The sequence below is a fragment of the Barbatula barbatula genome (genome assembly GCF_947034865.1).
Source record: "Barbatula barbatula genome assembly, chromosome: 6".
NCBI classification, from domain to species: Eukaryota; Metazoa; Chordata; class Actinopteri; order Cypriniformes; family Nemacheilidae; genus Barbatula; species Barbatula barbatula.
In genome coordinates, this window is record NC_136765.1 from 19,062,674 (window position 1) to 19,081,417 (window position 18,744).

The window sequence follows — 18,744 nt, forward strand, 5'->3', positions numbered from 1 at the left end:
AAATACCTCTGACCTAAGTTGCACACAAATGAAATAAAATGTGAAATAACGATAAATACAATAATGATAAATACAATGGATAAATACAAAAGTCATTTATGACTTAATTGGTAAAGAAACCATTTCAAACAACTACAGAAGTACAAAAAAGTATAAATGCCAATGATGAAAGAAGGGAAACATATTTTAAATATTAATAGCTGAACAATTTAAATCAAAGGCTTTATGTTGTAATGAATGGGACAAATGACAATATTTGGTTAATTGACACAGAATTGCTTAATTTGTTTTATTATAACCTTTTGTAAAAGAACAAAAGACTGTGAGAGTACATTATGAAGTGTAGATTATGTATTGAAATAAAAAATAGCAGATTTTAATAAGGGATGATTGTTGGACAATTACATTACAAAAGTGGTACATTTAAAGGGATACTTCACCCAAAAATGAAAATTCTGTCATCATATACTCGCCTTCGTACCATGGTAGTCAAGGGGGAGGGGAGTGGGGGGGGCTACATCTGTGTGCTTATAAGCATTCCTCCAAATATCTTTCTCTGTGTTCATCAGAACTAAGACATTTATACAGATTTGGAACTCGAATGTGAGTAAATGATGAAAGAATTTTCTTTTCTTTGGGTGAAGTATTCCTTTAAAGACGTTTTGACAGTTTAAGACACAGTCAGAGCTGAGACATCTCCTACAGCCTAATAAGAACCTGCTGTTATTAGAGTAAGTGAATAAAGACACTTGGTAACTATTATTTTCATTTGCAATTCAAATTCCTTTGAGGTCCCTTCATAGCCTACATAAAATTGTCTCCATAACAAGCTGTATAATAACCAAGAAAAAGCACAGACCTGTCTAATACATTCTAAACTCTGTCCACTTATAATCTCAACAACAAGTGTTTAACATGAACACATTACTGCTGTTTAAGTCCAAAGTGTGCTATGTGTGCGTTTGTAATCTTTGCTAACGTTTATTGAGTTGAACACAAGTCACCACAACAAGCCCTCTAACGTTGTAGGATGCATTAAGGCACACACACACTGAAGGACACACAGAGCACCGAATGGCATTTGTGTGACATTTAAAAAACACTTTATGCTCTCCACTATTGCGCTATTTGAATCAGATGTGTTTAGAAATGAGTAGATTTAGGCACAAACCAAGTATTAAATACAACTAAATACTGAACAACATCTCTGCTGGTATATTCAAATGGCAAACTCCCCTTTAAAGACATTTAAAGAAAAAGTACATGAATGAATAGACAAAATGGAAGCATGAATAAAATGTGTCGTGTTTGCTGGCACATGCTCTTTCATAAAGAACATTGGTCTGGAAACAGCCGGTTACTTTTGAATGTGAAACAAATGCATCTAGTCAGTGAATTTTTAACATTTAATGAAATGGCAGACTCGCTGAATGTTCCGCTTTTGATATATCATGTAACATTCAGTTCAACATCAAACAGTGTTTTGATAACTAAATTACCAAACGAAAGACGCACAGAAATGTTGGGGCACACACGCACTCATACATATCACAGGAATGAAAAATGAAACCTGGTATGTGAGTGTGTGTGTGTTGGATGATATACGGGTCCATTTGAATAATATGACGTGTAATCTCATCCTGCTCTCACATACATTACACTGCAGTGCATTTCACACCTGCTGATCTGAAATCAGTGCAGAGCCTCTGGGGTTTTTGTGATGTTATATGTGTTAGCCCAACACACTAGTGCTACTGAAACTTTCAACTGCTATAGGAGTCATTGCAGCATATTGTTTATTTTAAAAGACCGTAACGTTAATGGTTATTTGTTTTTGTTACTGTGACAGGTCACTAATCTAAGAGATGAAAGATTTGCTTAATAACATGAATACACTATTCGCATGGCTTTCATTCTTTCAAGGAACACAAAGGAATTTGTTTTAAAATACTTTTCACCACACTTTATTATTAAAAATACAATAAAAGGTCATAATGAGCCTCAAATTGAACAAAACGTCTATAGTTCACTAAATTCCAAGTCTTTTTAGAGGGACAGTCCACACAAAAATAAATTCTGTCTTCATTTTCTCACCCTCCAGTTGTTCCAAATCTGTATAAATGTCTTTGTTCTGTTGAACACATAGAAAGATATTTGGAAGAATTCTTATAACCAAACAGTTCTTGGCCACCATGGACTGCCTTAATAGGAAAAATGACAATGGTAGTTGTCCCAGAACTGTCCTCGTTCCCACATTCTTCAAAATATCTTATTTTGTGTTCAACAGAACAAAGCCATTTACAAAGCAATGGTAGTCATTGGTGGCCAATAACAGTTTGGTAACAAGCATTCTTCCAAATATCTTTCTGTGTGTTCATCAGAACAAAGACATTTATGGAGATCTGTCTCTATTTTAGAGAGAGATGACAGAACACATGACAGAATCTTCATTTTTGGGTGAAATGTTCTCTATCTGACATTCCAGATATTCTTCAAAATATCTCATGTCATTTTCTATTTACAAAAGTGTAGAATATAAGCGTAATCAAACGGTCAAATTCCAACTTCTGGGTCGACTGCTCCTTTAAGAATTTACTGTGTAGACGGACAAACATGAAGCGAGTTTACACTGTTGAATGTTTTATAATACTGCGCCTTTTTTATAGTTCAGTACAATTTGATTGAATTTTTTCTCATATTTTGTCTGTCCATTATCAATTGCTCAGAAAGACCTTGTGGTTTCTCTTTGGCTTTATGTTCTGTACAATGTAAATGTCCCTGTAATCAATTAGATGAGGCCATTTAGATTATTCAACCTCATTCGGCTTTCAATAAAATGTTCCACAGACAAGGTGAACCCACGTTCAGTCTCGCCAAAACTCATTACAAACCTAAAATAGAGACAGAATCACAGTTATTGGTGCTCACAGCATAAAGCATTTTTTTATAAGTCTACAGATAAAGGCTTTGATTCAATTCATGGCATAGCCAAAGACTGCCCCGTAATGAGAAAAGGACAGAAAAATGGAGCAAAGGATATTGTGTAATGTTATGTATGTGTACTACATTATTAAATCTCTAATTTGTTTTAACAAGACATGCGTGTACTTAACTAGCACGTGCAAACACAATACTTAATGTTTAAGTATGTCCAGGGGTTTAAAAGTAGCAGACACATTTAAATTGTACGGTTGTACTTTTCATTGGCCCCTTATGTGTGTTCACGATGATCAATCCCATGATCTTTTAAACATTTACGGTTTAAACATACTGATGACATCATACTGATGACTACTGGTGTGTAGTGTGTGTGTTTGCTGAGAACATCACAAAATCATACAAGCATAAAAAGAGACACAGTGCAGCCCCTTTGGCTCTAAACAGGATATGCCAAACTTTATTTCCTGTGTAGAGGTGTACTAAGGGAGCAATCACAGTTAATGGACGTCCATCTTATTAGATTGAGTGCAACACAAACAAATCAAATAAGTCCAAACAAAAACAAACGCAAAAATGTCATATTCAATTATTCAATCAACCTAACAATCAAAACAGCGTGAAACAAGGCCAAAAGTGCAACATAAACGAAAGAGAGATGAGAGAGAGAGAGAGAGAGAGAGGTTGAGCAGGACAATAGAGAAAGCTTTAATAAGCTTACGAGCGTGTAAGACACACTAAGGCCACACACACTTTGCATTAACATGACTCACAGCATTAGCGAATGTCGATTGTTCACAAACAATGTCTCGAGCCCCTCCATCTGTACAAGACAGACAATATAATAAAATCTTCCTTCATTTAGACCAGCTATTACACGGACAAACAATACATTCAGTCCTGCTTTGGCGTGAGAGCTTTCGGCCGTTGTTAAGATGGTTTTGCAAACCTTTCTTCATATTATTCATTATAAATAAGTGACATGTACTCATATACACACATACAATATACACGCTAAATAAAGAAATTCTTCACACATATACACTTCTGCGGTTTTTACAACACACAGCCTATGTAGTTTCAGCACTGGCCACATTAATGCAACATGTTCGTGAGGCCTTGGATTTAAGAGAGAGAGAGAGAGAGAGAGAGAGAGAGAGAGAGAGAGAGAGAGAGAGAGAGAAAGAGAGAGAGAGAAGAAAATAATATTATCAAAGATTAGTATTAAACCCCTGAAAAACTACAGTCCATCTGAGCAGTGGGGAGAAAGAGGGAGCAGAGGAATGTAAGACATACATGAGGCAAACGTTAACCTGACGTTTCACACACGTTCTCCTTACGTTTGCAGACGTTTTCAAGATGGTTCATAGACTCGGAGCAAACACATAATGGATTTTTAGTCCGTTAAATCTTACCGATAACACACACTGCTCCGGATCAGGTACACACACACATATACAGGCGCGCACACACACTGCTCAGCAAAGATAAAACAGAACAAACGAAGCTCTGCAACAATCAATCCAAAAGGCAATATTTGTCATTCTCGTGTTCGTAAAGGTCTCGAATAAATATGTTGTATTTTCTCTCTTGTAATAATGCCAGTCTTCACTCTGCTGTACAGCATATATATATATACACATCTGAACTCTTTAGTGACAAAATATTTTATACTGTTAAATAATATAACCACGGCAACAACCAAGATATATTGCTTCCTATGTTTGTACATGTGCTCATGCACCTGTGCGCCGGTATTCAACGACAGATACTGCCTTTTTAATATACATGTGCAAGTTCAAAATAATCAAAAGAAAAAACAAACAAGTTCAAATGAAACTTAGTAACAAGAAAATCAAGCAAACAAACAAACATTAGAATATCTATACAGCTTTCAAACCTCTGTCGACTACATTAATGAAGGAAATTCTGTGTACTATATACAGACAGGTTAGCATCCATGCATTGTCAACACGAAGCACATTAACATTCCAAATATGGACATGGCAAACAAGGGGTGGGGCATAGGGGAGGGGCTATGTTTCACAGGGGCGAATGCAGTCACGCACCCATAACCGCAGAGCACAGACATACAATTGTCGACCCCCAGCTCTGCCAAAGCAAATACATATACAGTATAAACCATAGAGACCATGTACAGTTCGAACACCTCGTACGTAGGACACGCCCGTGAGTGTAGACACGCCTCCAGCTCAGTGCCAGCGGGGAGCGAGCACAACGAGAGTTCGTAAAAGTCTTCTAGGCAGAACTTTAGAGTATGGCTGTAATTCACATAGTTTCACCAAACCCCCTTTTCCTCGACCTTTATCTTTTTTCTTTTTTATTGGTTAAATAGATATTAGGCTTCAGGAAAAACGTCTGTATGTGTTTTTATATCGATTGTTTTTCGTTTGTAGTGTCTTTCTGGTGGAGCTTATAAGCAAGCAACAGCAGGCCGTCTTCATCAAGTACTGAAGATCATCGAGGTTTCCTAATGGAAAGCCCTGGAGCTGGTACAATATGCTTCCTTTCATTAAAACACGTAAAACTAACAAAACTACACCAACTATATAAACAGGCATTCAGCTATTCTCTTTCAAAATCAAGCGACACATTTCAAAACACCCGAGACGCTCCATCACAAGAAAAGTTGCTGTTCTTATGCAGTAAAAGAGACGGAGGTCTCTCGAATTAGATACAAACACCCATAAGAAATGTCACCAAGGCCTCTTAATCCTTACAAGGACATTTTGGTGTGGGTAAAAAAACATAAGATTTCAGATACAAAACCTACTTCAGGGGCTGTGGGACGGCTCTACATAAGAAAAATCTTTGCCTTTGGCAAATTCCCTACACCAATAGATGGAGCCCAAAATATTGATGTCACATCTACTGCGCCCCATCCAATACACATTTCTTTTTTGACTTGGCTCACTTAATCTAACTTTGGAAAGGTGTGAAAAATTCTTGTTTAAAAATTTAAGCCAAAGCTACTTTAGGAAACACGTTCAGATTTGATGATTTATGTTGGGCCCATGCTGTTGTTTAGAGTCAAATTCAGATTCTACAATTTCCACCTTAAAAAACGACTTATTTCTAAAACCACTACTCTACGATACCTTACAGCTTCATATGCAGCGAATCTACAAAGTAGAAAGAAGCGCTCTCAGCCCTGGTGGAGGGAGAGCCCTCGTAAACTCCACGTAGACGAGTGAGTGTGTTTTTCTGAGTCTAACCGCATTATATCGAGCAAGTTTGTCAAGCAAAGACTACCGCTTCTGCATGCTTGCATGTGTACGTTGGAAAAACAAGAAAGTACGGCCATGGTGTGGCTGTAGTGTACGTTTGTGTAGTGTGTGTACTTTAAGAAAGAACGTAACAGTCTTCATTGTAAACTCTTGATGTGATGTTGACAAAAGCATTTGATAGCCATTTTATTGACCTGTTAGAGACAGACATCTCACTCTATACTGACCTCACAGATTATCCATCGATCAAATGAGGTACCATAAATGAATCCAATCTTTTACAAAGTGCAGTATGTCGAAATATTCATCCTTTTAGATAAAAATCAATGTGTCTCCAAAGCTCTCAATAGCACAATCCTTCTGACTGACATTTCAGGGCTCTTAAAATATATGCATCGGTGCACCGCTAGTCTCTAAAGCTTAGTGCTGGGAGATATTAAATCGGTCTCTACTGAACTCTTCTAAATCTTGTTCTGATCTCAGCTGTTGAATGCAAAAAGAATTTACGGTGCTAAAAACTGGCCTTCGCAGAAACGAGTCCCTAGGAGCTGCTCTTGAAAGCGACGCTAAGCTGTTTGTGAAAATCTCCAAGAGGTAAACCTGTGGTTACGACCACTCCAAATTTTTTGAAAAATGTGTCTACAGATCCTAGAAGCCTGCATCTCTATCACGCAGGCAAAGTGCAGCACTGCTCACTCCAAACAAAGCAAAAAACACTGGAAAAAAAGCCACTGAACTACATTACCCAGAATTCCATGAGCTTACAGATTCCACTGTGGTCTCGCAGGTCAGCGCCTGCTGTCTAGTTTCGACTTAAAAACGCAACTACAGTAGTTAAAGGTAGCAAGCTGTCATAGTCTATACGCTGTGGTCCACACTGTGGAAAGACCGTCCTATTAGATGCAGTCATTCAAAACAAAATAAACAAAAAAGGTGATGATATAGAAGTGGCGTGTGGACAAAACAAAAAACTGGCCTACGGTTTGTGGATGTTATCCGCATAAACCCAAAACTGGGTCCTCCGCTGTTGCCTTCCTCAGCTGTGTTTAGTCTTCATTCCTATGATCTTTATGCATGAACGTGTGTGTCACTGTGTGAAATAGTGTAGATCTGAGTGTGTGTGTGTGTGTGCGAGTGTGTGTTTAGAAGCCCTTGATGTGGCAGTATGCCTCCAGAGAGGAGAACACAATATAGAGGAGCCAGAGGCTGACGAAAAGCATGGTGGTCAGCACTTTAGCAGTCCGCGGACCCCCTAGCTCGCCGTTGATGTCGGGCCGGCGGCGGTACATGAGCACCCCTACGCAGATGAAGGCGAAGATGGTGAAGAGGGTGACGGAGAACGCCAGGCTACCCGGCTGCACGCGGAACTCTCGGCCCTTGGAGTTGTGGTAGATAGCGGCGATGGACCACGCCACTCCGATTCCCAAGAACACGTTCACGGCGTTGCTGCCCGTCACGTTTCCGATGGACGCGTCGGCATACTGGTCCTGGATCGCTGCTACTTTACTAGCAAAGGTGTCTGAGGGGAAGAAGAGAACATTTCAGTATGTTACAACACACACACACACACACACATCTTCACCCTCTTGCTCCCCCTCCTCATTTGTAATTTAGTTATAACAGCATGGTTAACCTCTGAGCGGAGTTGAAATCAGAAGGCTGTGTGCTATTTAAACACTTTGGCTTCTCTCTGCTTTAGAGCCAGCTGTATGCTTACAGGCTGATCCATTCCAGACAGCTAAGAAACCATCAGGATGCAGATTGCGCATTTGGCAGTAGTGAGATACTTGCAGAAGAAAAAGCCTTTAAATAATCCCAGACACATATACTTCCTTTCTAACTCTTTCTTCCTCCGTCTCTTTTAATCTTCCTCGCTCTCTCGCTATGGTAATGTAGTGCAGAACATAAAACCCTCCTGGATCGCTCTTGATGTGTTGATTTTGCTGCCGGCAGTCACAGAGAGCCATTTTTTTCATTTAATGGTCTTGCTATTCTGTGGACACACTCTCATACTAACACATTCATATTCAAGTAGATACTGGCAGGGAATCTCAAATGAAATGTGTTCATGAAAACGAAAAATAAAGGAATTATTATAGTTAAAGTTATTACAGTTTTATTATGATCTTGACATAGCTTCTATTTTATATTTTTTCTGTTATCATGTTCATTTTAGTTGAATTCTTAGCAATTTTATTATGTGCTTTTGTCATTTTATTATTTATTTTTATACTGCTATATTGACTTAAAACATTAATCATGTGTTTTTATAGTTTTCCTTTTTAATTATTATTTAGACGTATTGTTTATTTGATTTCAATTAACATAACCAGATTTGGGTTTTTGTAAACTATAATTATCTTGATTTAAACTTTGCTTGACCATTGCTTGGATCAAATCCTAATGAACAAAAAGTAGCACAGTAATAATATAATACCATGGTATTATGCGTTCCTTTAATGAATTACAAAATTAAAAACTACTACAGTACTATGTTCCTATGGCAAGGCTAGTATAATTTTGACCCATACAATGTATTTGTGGCTTTTACAAAAAATGTTCCTGTGCTACTTAATTCAGGGTCACAATTATGACCACCAATGTTCTAATGAAAAACTATATTGGGTGAAAACCTTATGGGTTTAAAAAAAATTATATGGAATATTTAAAATATAAGGAAATGATGACAAATGTTTCATCGGGAAAATTGGCGACAGCAAAAACTTCAGCAAATCTGAAAAAAGTATCATCTCTCTTATTGCCTTCAATGCCAACTGGATTGTTTTCAACCCATGATTGGTTCAAAAAGGACAAAAACCAACTGTTGTGTTAAATCAACCTGAAAATGTCCACATTTGACCTGACCATGGGTCAAAACCAACCAGCTTTTTTTTGCGAATGTACGGACCAAAAATGACTCACCGGCATGTTTAGACGTCTACAGGAGTTGACACAGTCCAGGACCATAAAGTCAAGGTCAAAGTGAGAGTTTACAGCAAACACTCATCTCTGAACTCAGATTTTCCTTTTCGCTATCCTTCGCCATTCTTGTATGTTGCTGTAAACAACAGCCTGGAAGGAGCTGTTTCCATGGCATTACCATGGAAATTCTCAGTTAAGACTCAGCTAACACCCAGTCTGGTGTCGAGTCCTGCCAAACAGCCTGGCAGCGCGTGGACGACAACTGCCGCTAACGTGGGTGTCAAGACGATGTAAAGCTTTATCTCAGTTAATCTTTCCAGAGTTAAAACGGATCGACGTTGGAGACTGTTCCAGACTTTGAAACTGTTACAGACCTCAAACCGCTTAAGTTTGCACATGGAGACAAATTCAACTACCACTTTAAATGAACACTTTCTCTACTACATATGTGTCTGTACCTCCGCCACACAGCTTATATATGTCTGTAAAGGCCATTAGAGTGACATTATAATGACACTGTTTAGACATTACAAAGCAAGCTAAAAAATGTTCAGTCCACATAGCCAAAAAAATTCCTATAATAAACCTTTCACACAACAGCGCATTAGCAGGACTGCATTCAGCCGGCGTATGTCAGAAATATGGCTCCTAGAAATCCATTACAATTTCAAATTAATTCAGCCATTTAATATTTCATAGATATGCAGTACGCCTTATAATTCACAGATGTAACTGTTTGCTGAATCTACATGCTTTGTTTTCAATTCAAAAGCAAGCTTATCAGTCAACGTACATTCTTCTGCTTTCGGACTGAGCGCTCGGCTAATTGGACGTTTTTTTTCGTACTGTCGTACTGGCTTTCATCCAGCAACAGATTGACACATTTGCTAACTGTTCAATACCGCAACGTTTGTCATTGTCAAACTGTGCTCAAAAGCACAATTGGAATCAATCAACAGCAGAAGAAAATCTGTAGATGTGATTATGAACCGTTTTTTGAAGTTTATTTAGAACATGCAAACAAACGAATGGAAATGCGATTTTGTGCATGCCATTAAAGTTTAACTGATGCTCTCGCTCATACTGAAAGGGTATGGGAATGTTTGCTACATTCATTCGTGCAGATGATCAAAAAGTGATGAAGAAAGTAAGGGAACAATAAGACGAAAGTCCAAAATTAAAGGAATGAAAGCATGCGTATGCAAACCCACAGATAATAATTTTTAGGGCTGTTCTATCATATCACGATTGATGACATCCAGAATAAAGTTTGTGTTTACTTAATAATATATGTCTGTGTACTGTGCATATTAATTTTGTATTTATAAACACATACATGTAACTAATGTAGGACATTTTTGAAAAGTATATTTTCCAAAATGAGATAAATCATAAAAGATTGTGCATTCCAATTGATATCAATAAAACTGAAGTTGGGTTGTTTTGATTTTGCCATAATAACTAATAAAATACAGTTAACTAATACAATAAAACTCAAATTTCGGAAACAAACACTTCATTAGTTTTTTAATTTAAACAATTATTGTTTTTTATATTTTTCTTAAATACATACGCGTATGTGCATGTATTTATAAGTACAAAATGAATAGGCACAATATACAGACAAATATTATGTTAACACAAACTCTTATCCTGGATGCGATTAATCGTTGAACAGCCCTAATAATTTAGCATTTTCGTTTTCCGTTTATTTTACATTTACAGCACTATCATGGTCTGCTATTTTCTGCTTTACCAGCTTTTATTTCTTAAGAAGGTTTTCTAGATGTCTGAACATGGCTGTAGGGATTTACTCCCATTCACACACATCATTAAGGTCAGGCACTTCCTCATCAGACTCACTAAATCATTTTTTATAAACCCCACCTTGTGCACCTGAGCCTCCTTCTACTTGTTCAATCACATTCGACAATGTTTGTCTACAGAGATCGCTTGGCTGTAAGCTTAATTTTATACACCAGCTAGTGATGAATGTAGCTGAAATGGCCAAACCCATAGAAGGGGTGTTTAGATAAAACCAGTCAAATGGAGGGATAATGAAAAGAGAGAGGTAATATTTCTTTTCTGCACTCTCAGCGTTTCTTCTATGAGCAGTCCAGTGTGTCTGGAATACTAAACAGGGTGAACACACCGTGCTTCCGGCAAACTCAATCTCTTTAGCGTGTGTATTTCTCTCATGTTCATGAGCGAGGCGGTGTGTGTTTCATTCTCCAGTCTTAAATAACAGTTATCATGACTAATGAGGGTAATATATGGGGTGCAATGTAGCAAGGAGCCATACTTCGCATAATTATATGATATATCATAATCGTAGTCCAGCATACACACAAGACCCTGGACATCATACATTCTACAATAAATGGTAGCATGTAAATGAAAATGGTGGCCTGAAACTAGGGATGCTCCGATCCGATATTTGTATCGGGTATCGGCGTCGATACGTAATAAAATTCTAGATCGGGTATCGGTGCAATTTGTCACCGATACCCGATCTGACATAAAATTTGTGCTAGACGATGTAAAAGTTCATGGAGACACCGGCGCTTAAACTCTCTCGTGGGCGGCTGTGCTTTGCGCAACGTGTGACATCATACGCTAGCAAAGTGTGACATCATACGCTAGCAACGTGCTCTGTACGTAGTGCACGTGAACATATAGCAGCGAACAGCATGGAGCGAGCCAAAATATCTGTCATTTGGAGTTATTTTACAACAGCTACGCCAATAAGTTCCACCGCTTTCATTGTTATTGATGGGCAACCGCTGTCCGTCGTTGCGAAAAATGGCTTCAGACTACTTATAAACCACCTGGAGCCGCAGTACGACACGCCGAAGCGTAAATATTTATCTGATATTTATCTCTACCTGAACTGTAACAAAAAGTCTGCAAACACATATCAGAAAAAATTAAAGATGTCAATGCGGTGAGTTTTACAACCGATATCTGGAGCTGCGACGTGTCGCTTTTAAGTTTAACCGCACACTGGTTGGATGAGAATTTTGTGCCACAAAATGCCACGTTAAATGCAACAAACATGTGCAGTTTTACTAAGCTAGGGAAGCTAGCGTTTTATTCATCTGTTTCTGTGTTGGATGTTAAATTTTATTTTCACTAAACTTTAGTTTAGTTAAGTGGACTTTGCTTTAGTGACTAAAGCATTAAAAAGATCTGATTCTTGTTATTTTGAATATCTAAAGCAGTAAAGCTATTACTTTTTTGCTAAATTTCAGCAGCTTTTTTGCGAATTGATTTTTTAATTATTTTTGCACTTTCTTAAAAATTATTAAGAGATTTTGTTTCCATTTATTTATACCCGTTTATCAAGCTAGTGAAGCTGTTGTTATATTCAGCTGCTTAATTTGCACTTTAATTTTGAATGTCTTGTCCAAAGATAGTGAACACTTTTGTGTTATTTTTCATTTGTTTTGCTGGTTCAATAAACTATTTACTAAATTTGTGAATCATTAGTTTGTTATTTTGTTTTACGGGGTCAGGAAATTTATGTTAAGTCGAGCCTGATGTCTTGCACAGCAATGCACATAGTTTATTAAGTAATTGTGCACTTTAAAATTTTTACCTAAGTATCGGATCGGTACTCGGTATCGGCCGATACTGAATCTCAGGTATCGGAATCGGTATCGGAAGCAAAAAAGGTGGATCGGAGCATCCCTACCTGAAACGCAAAAGGCACTGTTGCGTTTTGTATATCTCTTACCTGGAACCGAAGTGCCCAATGCCACGAACACGACAGCGGTGACGGAGTCCTTCAGCCCGACGGTGCAACCAAAGTGGGACGCCAGATCTCCTATGAAAGCTGTCAGAAGGCCAATCATCAGAATTGACACCACGAAACACGCCCACCCGTTCCAGTAGTCGGTCGGCGGGACGAAGGCGAAGAGAACTTTCCAGAAGACGGTGAGGAAATGCATGACGTAATCGAAACAGGAAGGAAGCTTCTCCTCTCCGCATTCTTCTTCGTCGTCATCCTCACCTGGAGAAAGTTGAGGAATTGTCAGAAAATAGTTAGCAAATACTGCCACCTCCCACTCACAAAAACACAACATCTCTACCCAATTCAATATTTCAGAACTTCATATTAACTGGAAAAGTTTCAATTCTCATTTTGTCTCATTTTAAATTAGTAGTCATACTGAAGCACCCTTGGAAGTCAGCCAGTGCCTCCTTGTGGGCCACGGCCCCCCTGTTGAGAATCACTGCTTTAGACCAGTTTACAAGATTTAAACAACACTGTGCCAGAAGCACTTTTTGTTTCAATTTGTAAATTTGCAGTGTTTTTACACCTTTAAATAAGCCTGAAAGATGTTTTTTATGTTTTGATTCAGTTTAAAATGTTCAGTTAGTTGTATTTTGTTCTAACACTTAGCGTACGCTGTCAATGTATGTTTATGATTTGTTTTTGTGAGCGATTTGTTTTATATTTGCAAAATATTGAAATAAAACTTCTTGCTTATATAACCTGAGGAGAAATTAAAAGCTATTTGTGTGTATATTGGGCCTGGAAGCAAACCACCATAACAACCATCCAAAGACCCTAGCAAATAGATAGCACGCCCTTACAAGCCCCCATGACATTTCGGTCTCTTAGGAAGGAAAGAAAGATTTGATTTTACATATATCAAGTCACATATATATATATATATATATATATATACACAAAGTATACGTATTTGAAGTCTCACACACGTTAGTTACACACACACACACACACACACACACTCTTGCACGTAATACTTTAAGAGAAGCATTAAACAAATAACAGAAATAACAGAAAGTGAGCTTGCTTTCGATATGTAGAGCACGCGTGAGACGCGCATGTCCTCGGTGACAGGTTCTAATCTGTTTGATATTCTGTTGGTGCTGTGTTTCCTCGAGAGAGCAAAGAGAGCAGCTTACACACGCCCACACACAGGCGGCTGACAGGTGAGGCTGTTCCTTTAAAGTGTGATTAGATGCTACAGGATGTTCAGAAATCTCTCTTATTCACACAGCAGCTCACAGTCAAAGACATGGTGGATTTAGTCATCTTTTGGACATTCTGTTCTGACGGCAAAGGGCGACTTACAAATGATTCTTGATCAAATAAATCCTAAGGCTGGAATACACCTTAAAACATGCTCAAGATGCTCAAGTTAAATAAAAACACGAGCAGGTATGTCAAATGTGGTGCACCGATGCAAGCAAGCTGTAAGAAATATTTATTTTGATACCGGAACAAGATTTGATATATAAATATTTGATAGAAACCTAACAACTATTGCTGTAAAAAATATAATCCTTCTGTGAAATAAACCTTACTCAAGGCCTTTATGTTGAGCGTTTAAAAAAAATCTGACAGCGAAAAACATTTTTCTGATACGCCCCTTAATGTCCCTAAACTGTGGTTGTCAGATTCATCTTATGGGCACAATTTTGCCTTCACACTTTAGATAAACACACATTCACAAACACACAGTATTCAAGTTGTGTTTACATCATTCTTATCTTCCAGATAAATCCTCTCGCTGGTCTACAGAGTTTGACATTTAAAAAAGCGTTTAAACTTTTAACTCTTCAATTTACTGCCATTAGTTGCCGACCTTTTGAGTTTCTTTGTCTCTGTGTGTGTGTGTGTGTGTGTGTACTTTGTGTCCTGATAAAAGTCATGGAAAATATATTTTCTCAGTAGCATTAGATAAGAAATGTTCCTGTTCCCATTTTTGAATATGTTCATATATCTGTGCAAATCTAAACATCAGAGTATTCCCAGCAAAAACAGCACCTATTCTACACGTACCTTAGACGTTGGGTTTGTGAATTAAACCGACCACTAACCCCAAGTTTTAAACTTTAGGATGTAACTCCCCCCTCGATGATTTGTATGAGACGTCAAATTGTTAATAATGTGACTGACACAGTACATATGATATGGAGGAGGGACCCAAGCCAATGTTAGCAACTGAGATTTCTGGGGCACCATAGTGCCATAGTAGAACAAATTCGAATGGTGTCAAAGGTCCCCCAGAACTGTTTGTCCAAAATTCTCATGTTGTGTTCAACAAATATTTTTTTTGACTATGGTAGTCAATGGTGCCTCAGAAATCTCAGTTGCTAACATTCTTCCAAATATCTTTCCTTTTGTGTCAACCAAACAAGTGGTCTTGACAGCAGTCAACTTGACTGTCTACAGTTGTGTGAAGGGGATTACAGGTCAGTTCTGACAACAGAGAAACACACACACACACACACATGCTTTTAACCTTGCTTTGCCCCAGAGCACAAATTGGCACGCTGAGAGGTGTTCAAGTGTGAATCACTAAGTCACCATCACCTGGTCCACATACACAGTAGACTCTAGCACCGCTCTCTCATTCTCTTCTCTCTGAGGTCATGCTGCGAGTGCTAATTACTTCAGAAAAAACAAACTTCCCTCTCTCCGTCTCGCCTTTTCTCTTTCCCCGCTTCATCTGTGCTCTAATTTCTTACTGTTTGCACAGAGAAGAACGTCTTTAAATTAGGCTGCTGAGTTTAATTTCGTGTGCATCAGTGGGAATTTCTCATTCTCGAAATATTGCTTTTCCAATGTATTAAACAGTCAATAATAGAAAGCAAAACAAATCAAGCGTGCAAAATGGGTTTCTTTTCATGTTAACAACATAACATGCGAGATAACAGGTCTATCAGACGGCGTTTTCAACGCAAGGCCCGATGCACTGATTATATATTTTTACAGCAATTGACAATCTCATAAAATAATAATTCATCTTTTATTTGCACAAGAACGGGCTTGGAATGGCATGTGGGTGATTCTTTTGGGGGGTAAACTATTCCCTTTATGGCACAGTTCACCGAAAATAAAATTCTGTCATGATCAAAGTGACCTATTTGTCAGTTATGTTGACCCATACCCGAAATGTGACTTCTGCATTTAACCCATCCAGAGAGTAGTGAACACATGCACAGCAAGTCCTGAACACACGTACACCTGCAGCAGTGGGCAGCTATCACTGCAGCGCCCGGGGAGAAAGTAGGGGAAAAAAGGATCGAACCTGCAACCTTCTGGTCACGAGTCTGACTCTCTAAACATTAGGCCATGATTTACGAGGCCATGATTTGTGTTTGGTGTTTTCAGTGTAGTATAGTGTAGTGTTTTTTAATATTATAAACAAAACTTTAGACACTGTTTGGAGAGAAACATCCCGGCTTTCGCGTTTTCATTGATTGGGTTACAATTGTCTAGTCTCTCTTTGCTATATATATATATATATATATATATATATATATACATAGTGCTGTAAATGTCTTTACACAACAAAGGAGTCTTCCGCATTCGGAAACCCAGAAGCGTGAAAAAGGCCTATACACATTGACACCTATCCTCAAAAGCACTTGTGGCTTATAATTGCTAACCCGAATGTCAGGAAATTATTGAAATGATGAAAATAAATAATAAACGGTTCAACCCCTAACTAAACATATGAATGCTCACAAGCATACTCACCCGCGCTCACTGTGATGGCCTCAATGAACTGATCCCTCCAGCTGTTGGTGCCAACCAGAAGAGCCAAGTTTGTCTTTTTTATTAGCTTATCAACTGTGTTCTACAGAGAGAGAGAACACACAAAGAACACGGATGAGCACTTATTATTCAGCTCAACAGAAATGACATCCACAGAAAAGTGTGCACGCACATATACGCACACACTTCAGACGGTGTGCAGCCGGTTGAGTGCTTTTGACTGCTCTCTGCTCCGCCCAGCAGTGAAGTGTGTGTGGGATCGGAGCGTGCCTGGCGAGAGCGTGTGGGCTAAAGTATATATGTTTATCTGGCTTACAGATTTGTGTGTCTTATGTTTCTATTAGAAAGTATAATCATTTTTCTAGGAAAAGGTGGTCAACACACACTATGAATTGTCATTTAATACTTGCTACGTATGAAAGCGGTGTTGGGGGAAGGCCTTTCTCATTTTTAAGAGGATTCAACTGGACAAAATAAATACTGATTCATTAATTTCTACAATTGTATTATACTATAGAAATGGCTTTGTGGATTAAGTCAAGAGTGTGATTTTAAATAAATGATGTAGCTATAATTACCTTAAATTCATAAGATTCCTCAATGATGATTTCCAGCCTGGGGTGGTCTCCGAGCATTGGCTTTCCCATATCAGCAACGCGACGTTCCTCTTCCTCTTCGCCTGTCAGTGGCTCCTCCTCCTCCAGTCCCACCACTTTCTCTTCTGAAAATAACAGCACCAATCAGAAAGTGGAAAACAGAACCTTGAGATTTTAAGATTCAATCACCCTGTGCAAGTGTTTCTGGGTATAAACGGATGTTCAACTGTTTTTGTAGATAATGTAGATTGTGGGTCAATTTTAAAATGCAGGTTTGTTGAAAGAATTTGGCTCTGCGAGGTAAAATACTTCAAAGATCCCTTCTTGGGTAAATTGTGAAAACTGGGCCTACTTTAAATAAAAGTGCACACACAGGCCATTGACATATGTCATTAGCAGAATTTTTCTCATTTGTTTCATGTGTTACAACTTCAATGGGCCCAGTGGGATTTTCAAGGTAGCAATTGTGTGTCATAAGCACCCCCTGATTGTGTGCTTGGGTTTATCCCAATCAATCACCCACAATTAAACACACACGCACACACACACAATGAAATGAAAGGGCCATAGGGGATGCAGCAGATGCAGACCCAAAGCCAAAGAGGGATTATGAGGTTTGGAAAGGACACAAAATTAAGTTACATTCGAGAAATTCAACCCAAATACACATGCAGACACTGTTGTGTATAGACAAAGGGGAAGGGTTGGAGAAAATTAAAATGCTCTGGGCAGCAACAGTCCTTTCAGCAGAAATGTAATTTCAAAACAGTTTCAGTCATCCCACATATCTCCCTCTTTCTCTTACTGTCTATTCTATTGCATAATTTTTGGTGCACGCGCTGAGCTGGCATAACTGTTGCACCAACAACGACAATATTCATAAAACAATGTTATGATGACAATGTTTCCAAGCTTTGAAGACAGGAACGTCTGCATAAATGAAATGAAATAGCTTCACTGTCAGTTTAATGGCAGAACGACTTGCTCCTGTAGCCTAAACAGTCTCTCTCTCTTTCTCTCGCTCGCTCTGCATCTTGATGATTTATGTTCATCTATCACCGTGTAATCTGTTCATATTTATTCTTATAGATGGTCTGTTGTCCTTTTATAGTGAATTACTCGATGTTTTGCTCACTCCTCTGCTGGTTGATGCACGAGATAGCAAAATACTCCTCCACATTTCACCCTTTCTTGCTGCATTCGCAGACAATTCTATCCACGATATACATACTGGGCACAAAACCACCCGGTGACAACATTCAAAGCTCTCTAAACAAAAGCTTAAATAATGTGAACAAGAAATGCTAGAAGTATTGACCTTAAAAGTCGAGATGAAATGAAGAGAAACAAACTGAACAAACTGACCAATGACTGAGTGAAGAACAGCTGATAAAAATAAACTGACCAATCACTGACTGAAGAAAAGCTGATGAAAAATAAACTGACCAATCACTGACTGAAGAACAGCTGACGAGAAACAAAATGACCAATGACTGACTGAAGA

The 18,744-nt window shown here is 38.4% G+C and overlaps 1 protein-coding gene across 1 annotated transcript in view; it reads right to left on the reverse strand.

Moving 5' to 3' along the window:
* Positions 1-3,372: 3,372 nt before the first annotated feature.
* Positions 3,373-18,744, reverse strand: part of slc8a1b (solute carrier family 8 member 1b) — a 62,962-nt gene continuing 47,590 nt past the window's right edge. The window contains exons 4-7 of the mRNA XM_079458832.1: positions 17,223-17,365; positions 16,627-16,726; positions 12,844-13,119; positions 3,373-7,704 (exon numbers count right to left, since the gene is read on the reverse strand). Of these exons, the coding sequence (XP_079314958.1) occupies positions 7,328-7,704; positions 12,844-13,119; positions 16,627-16,726; positions 17,223-17,365 (896 nt within the window). The 3' untranslated portion in view covers positions 3,373-7,327. The remainder of the gene's footprint in view (positions 7,705-12,843; positions 13,120-16,626; positions 16,727-17,222; positions 17,366-18,744) is intronic.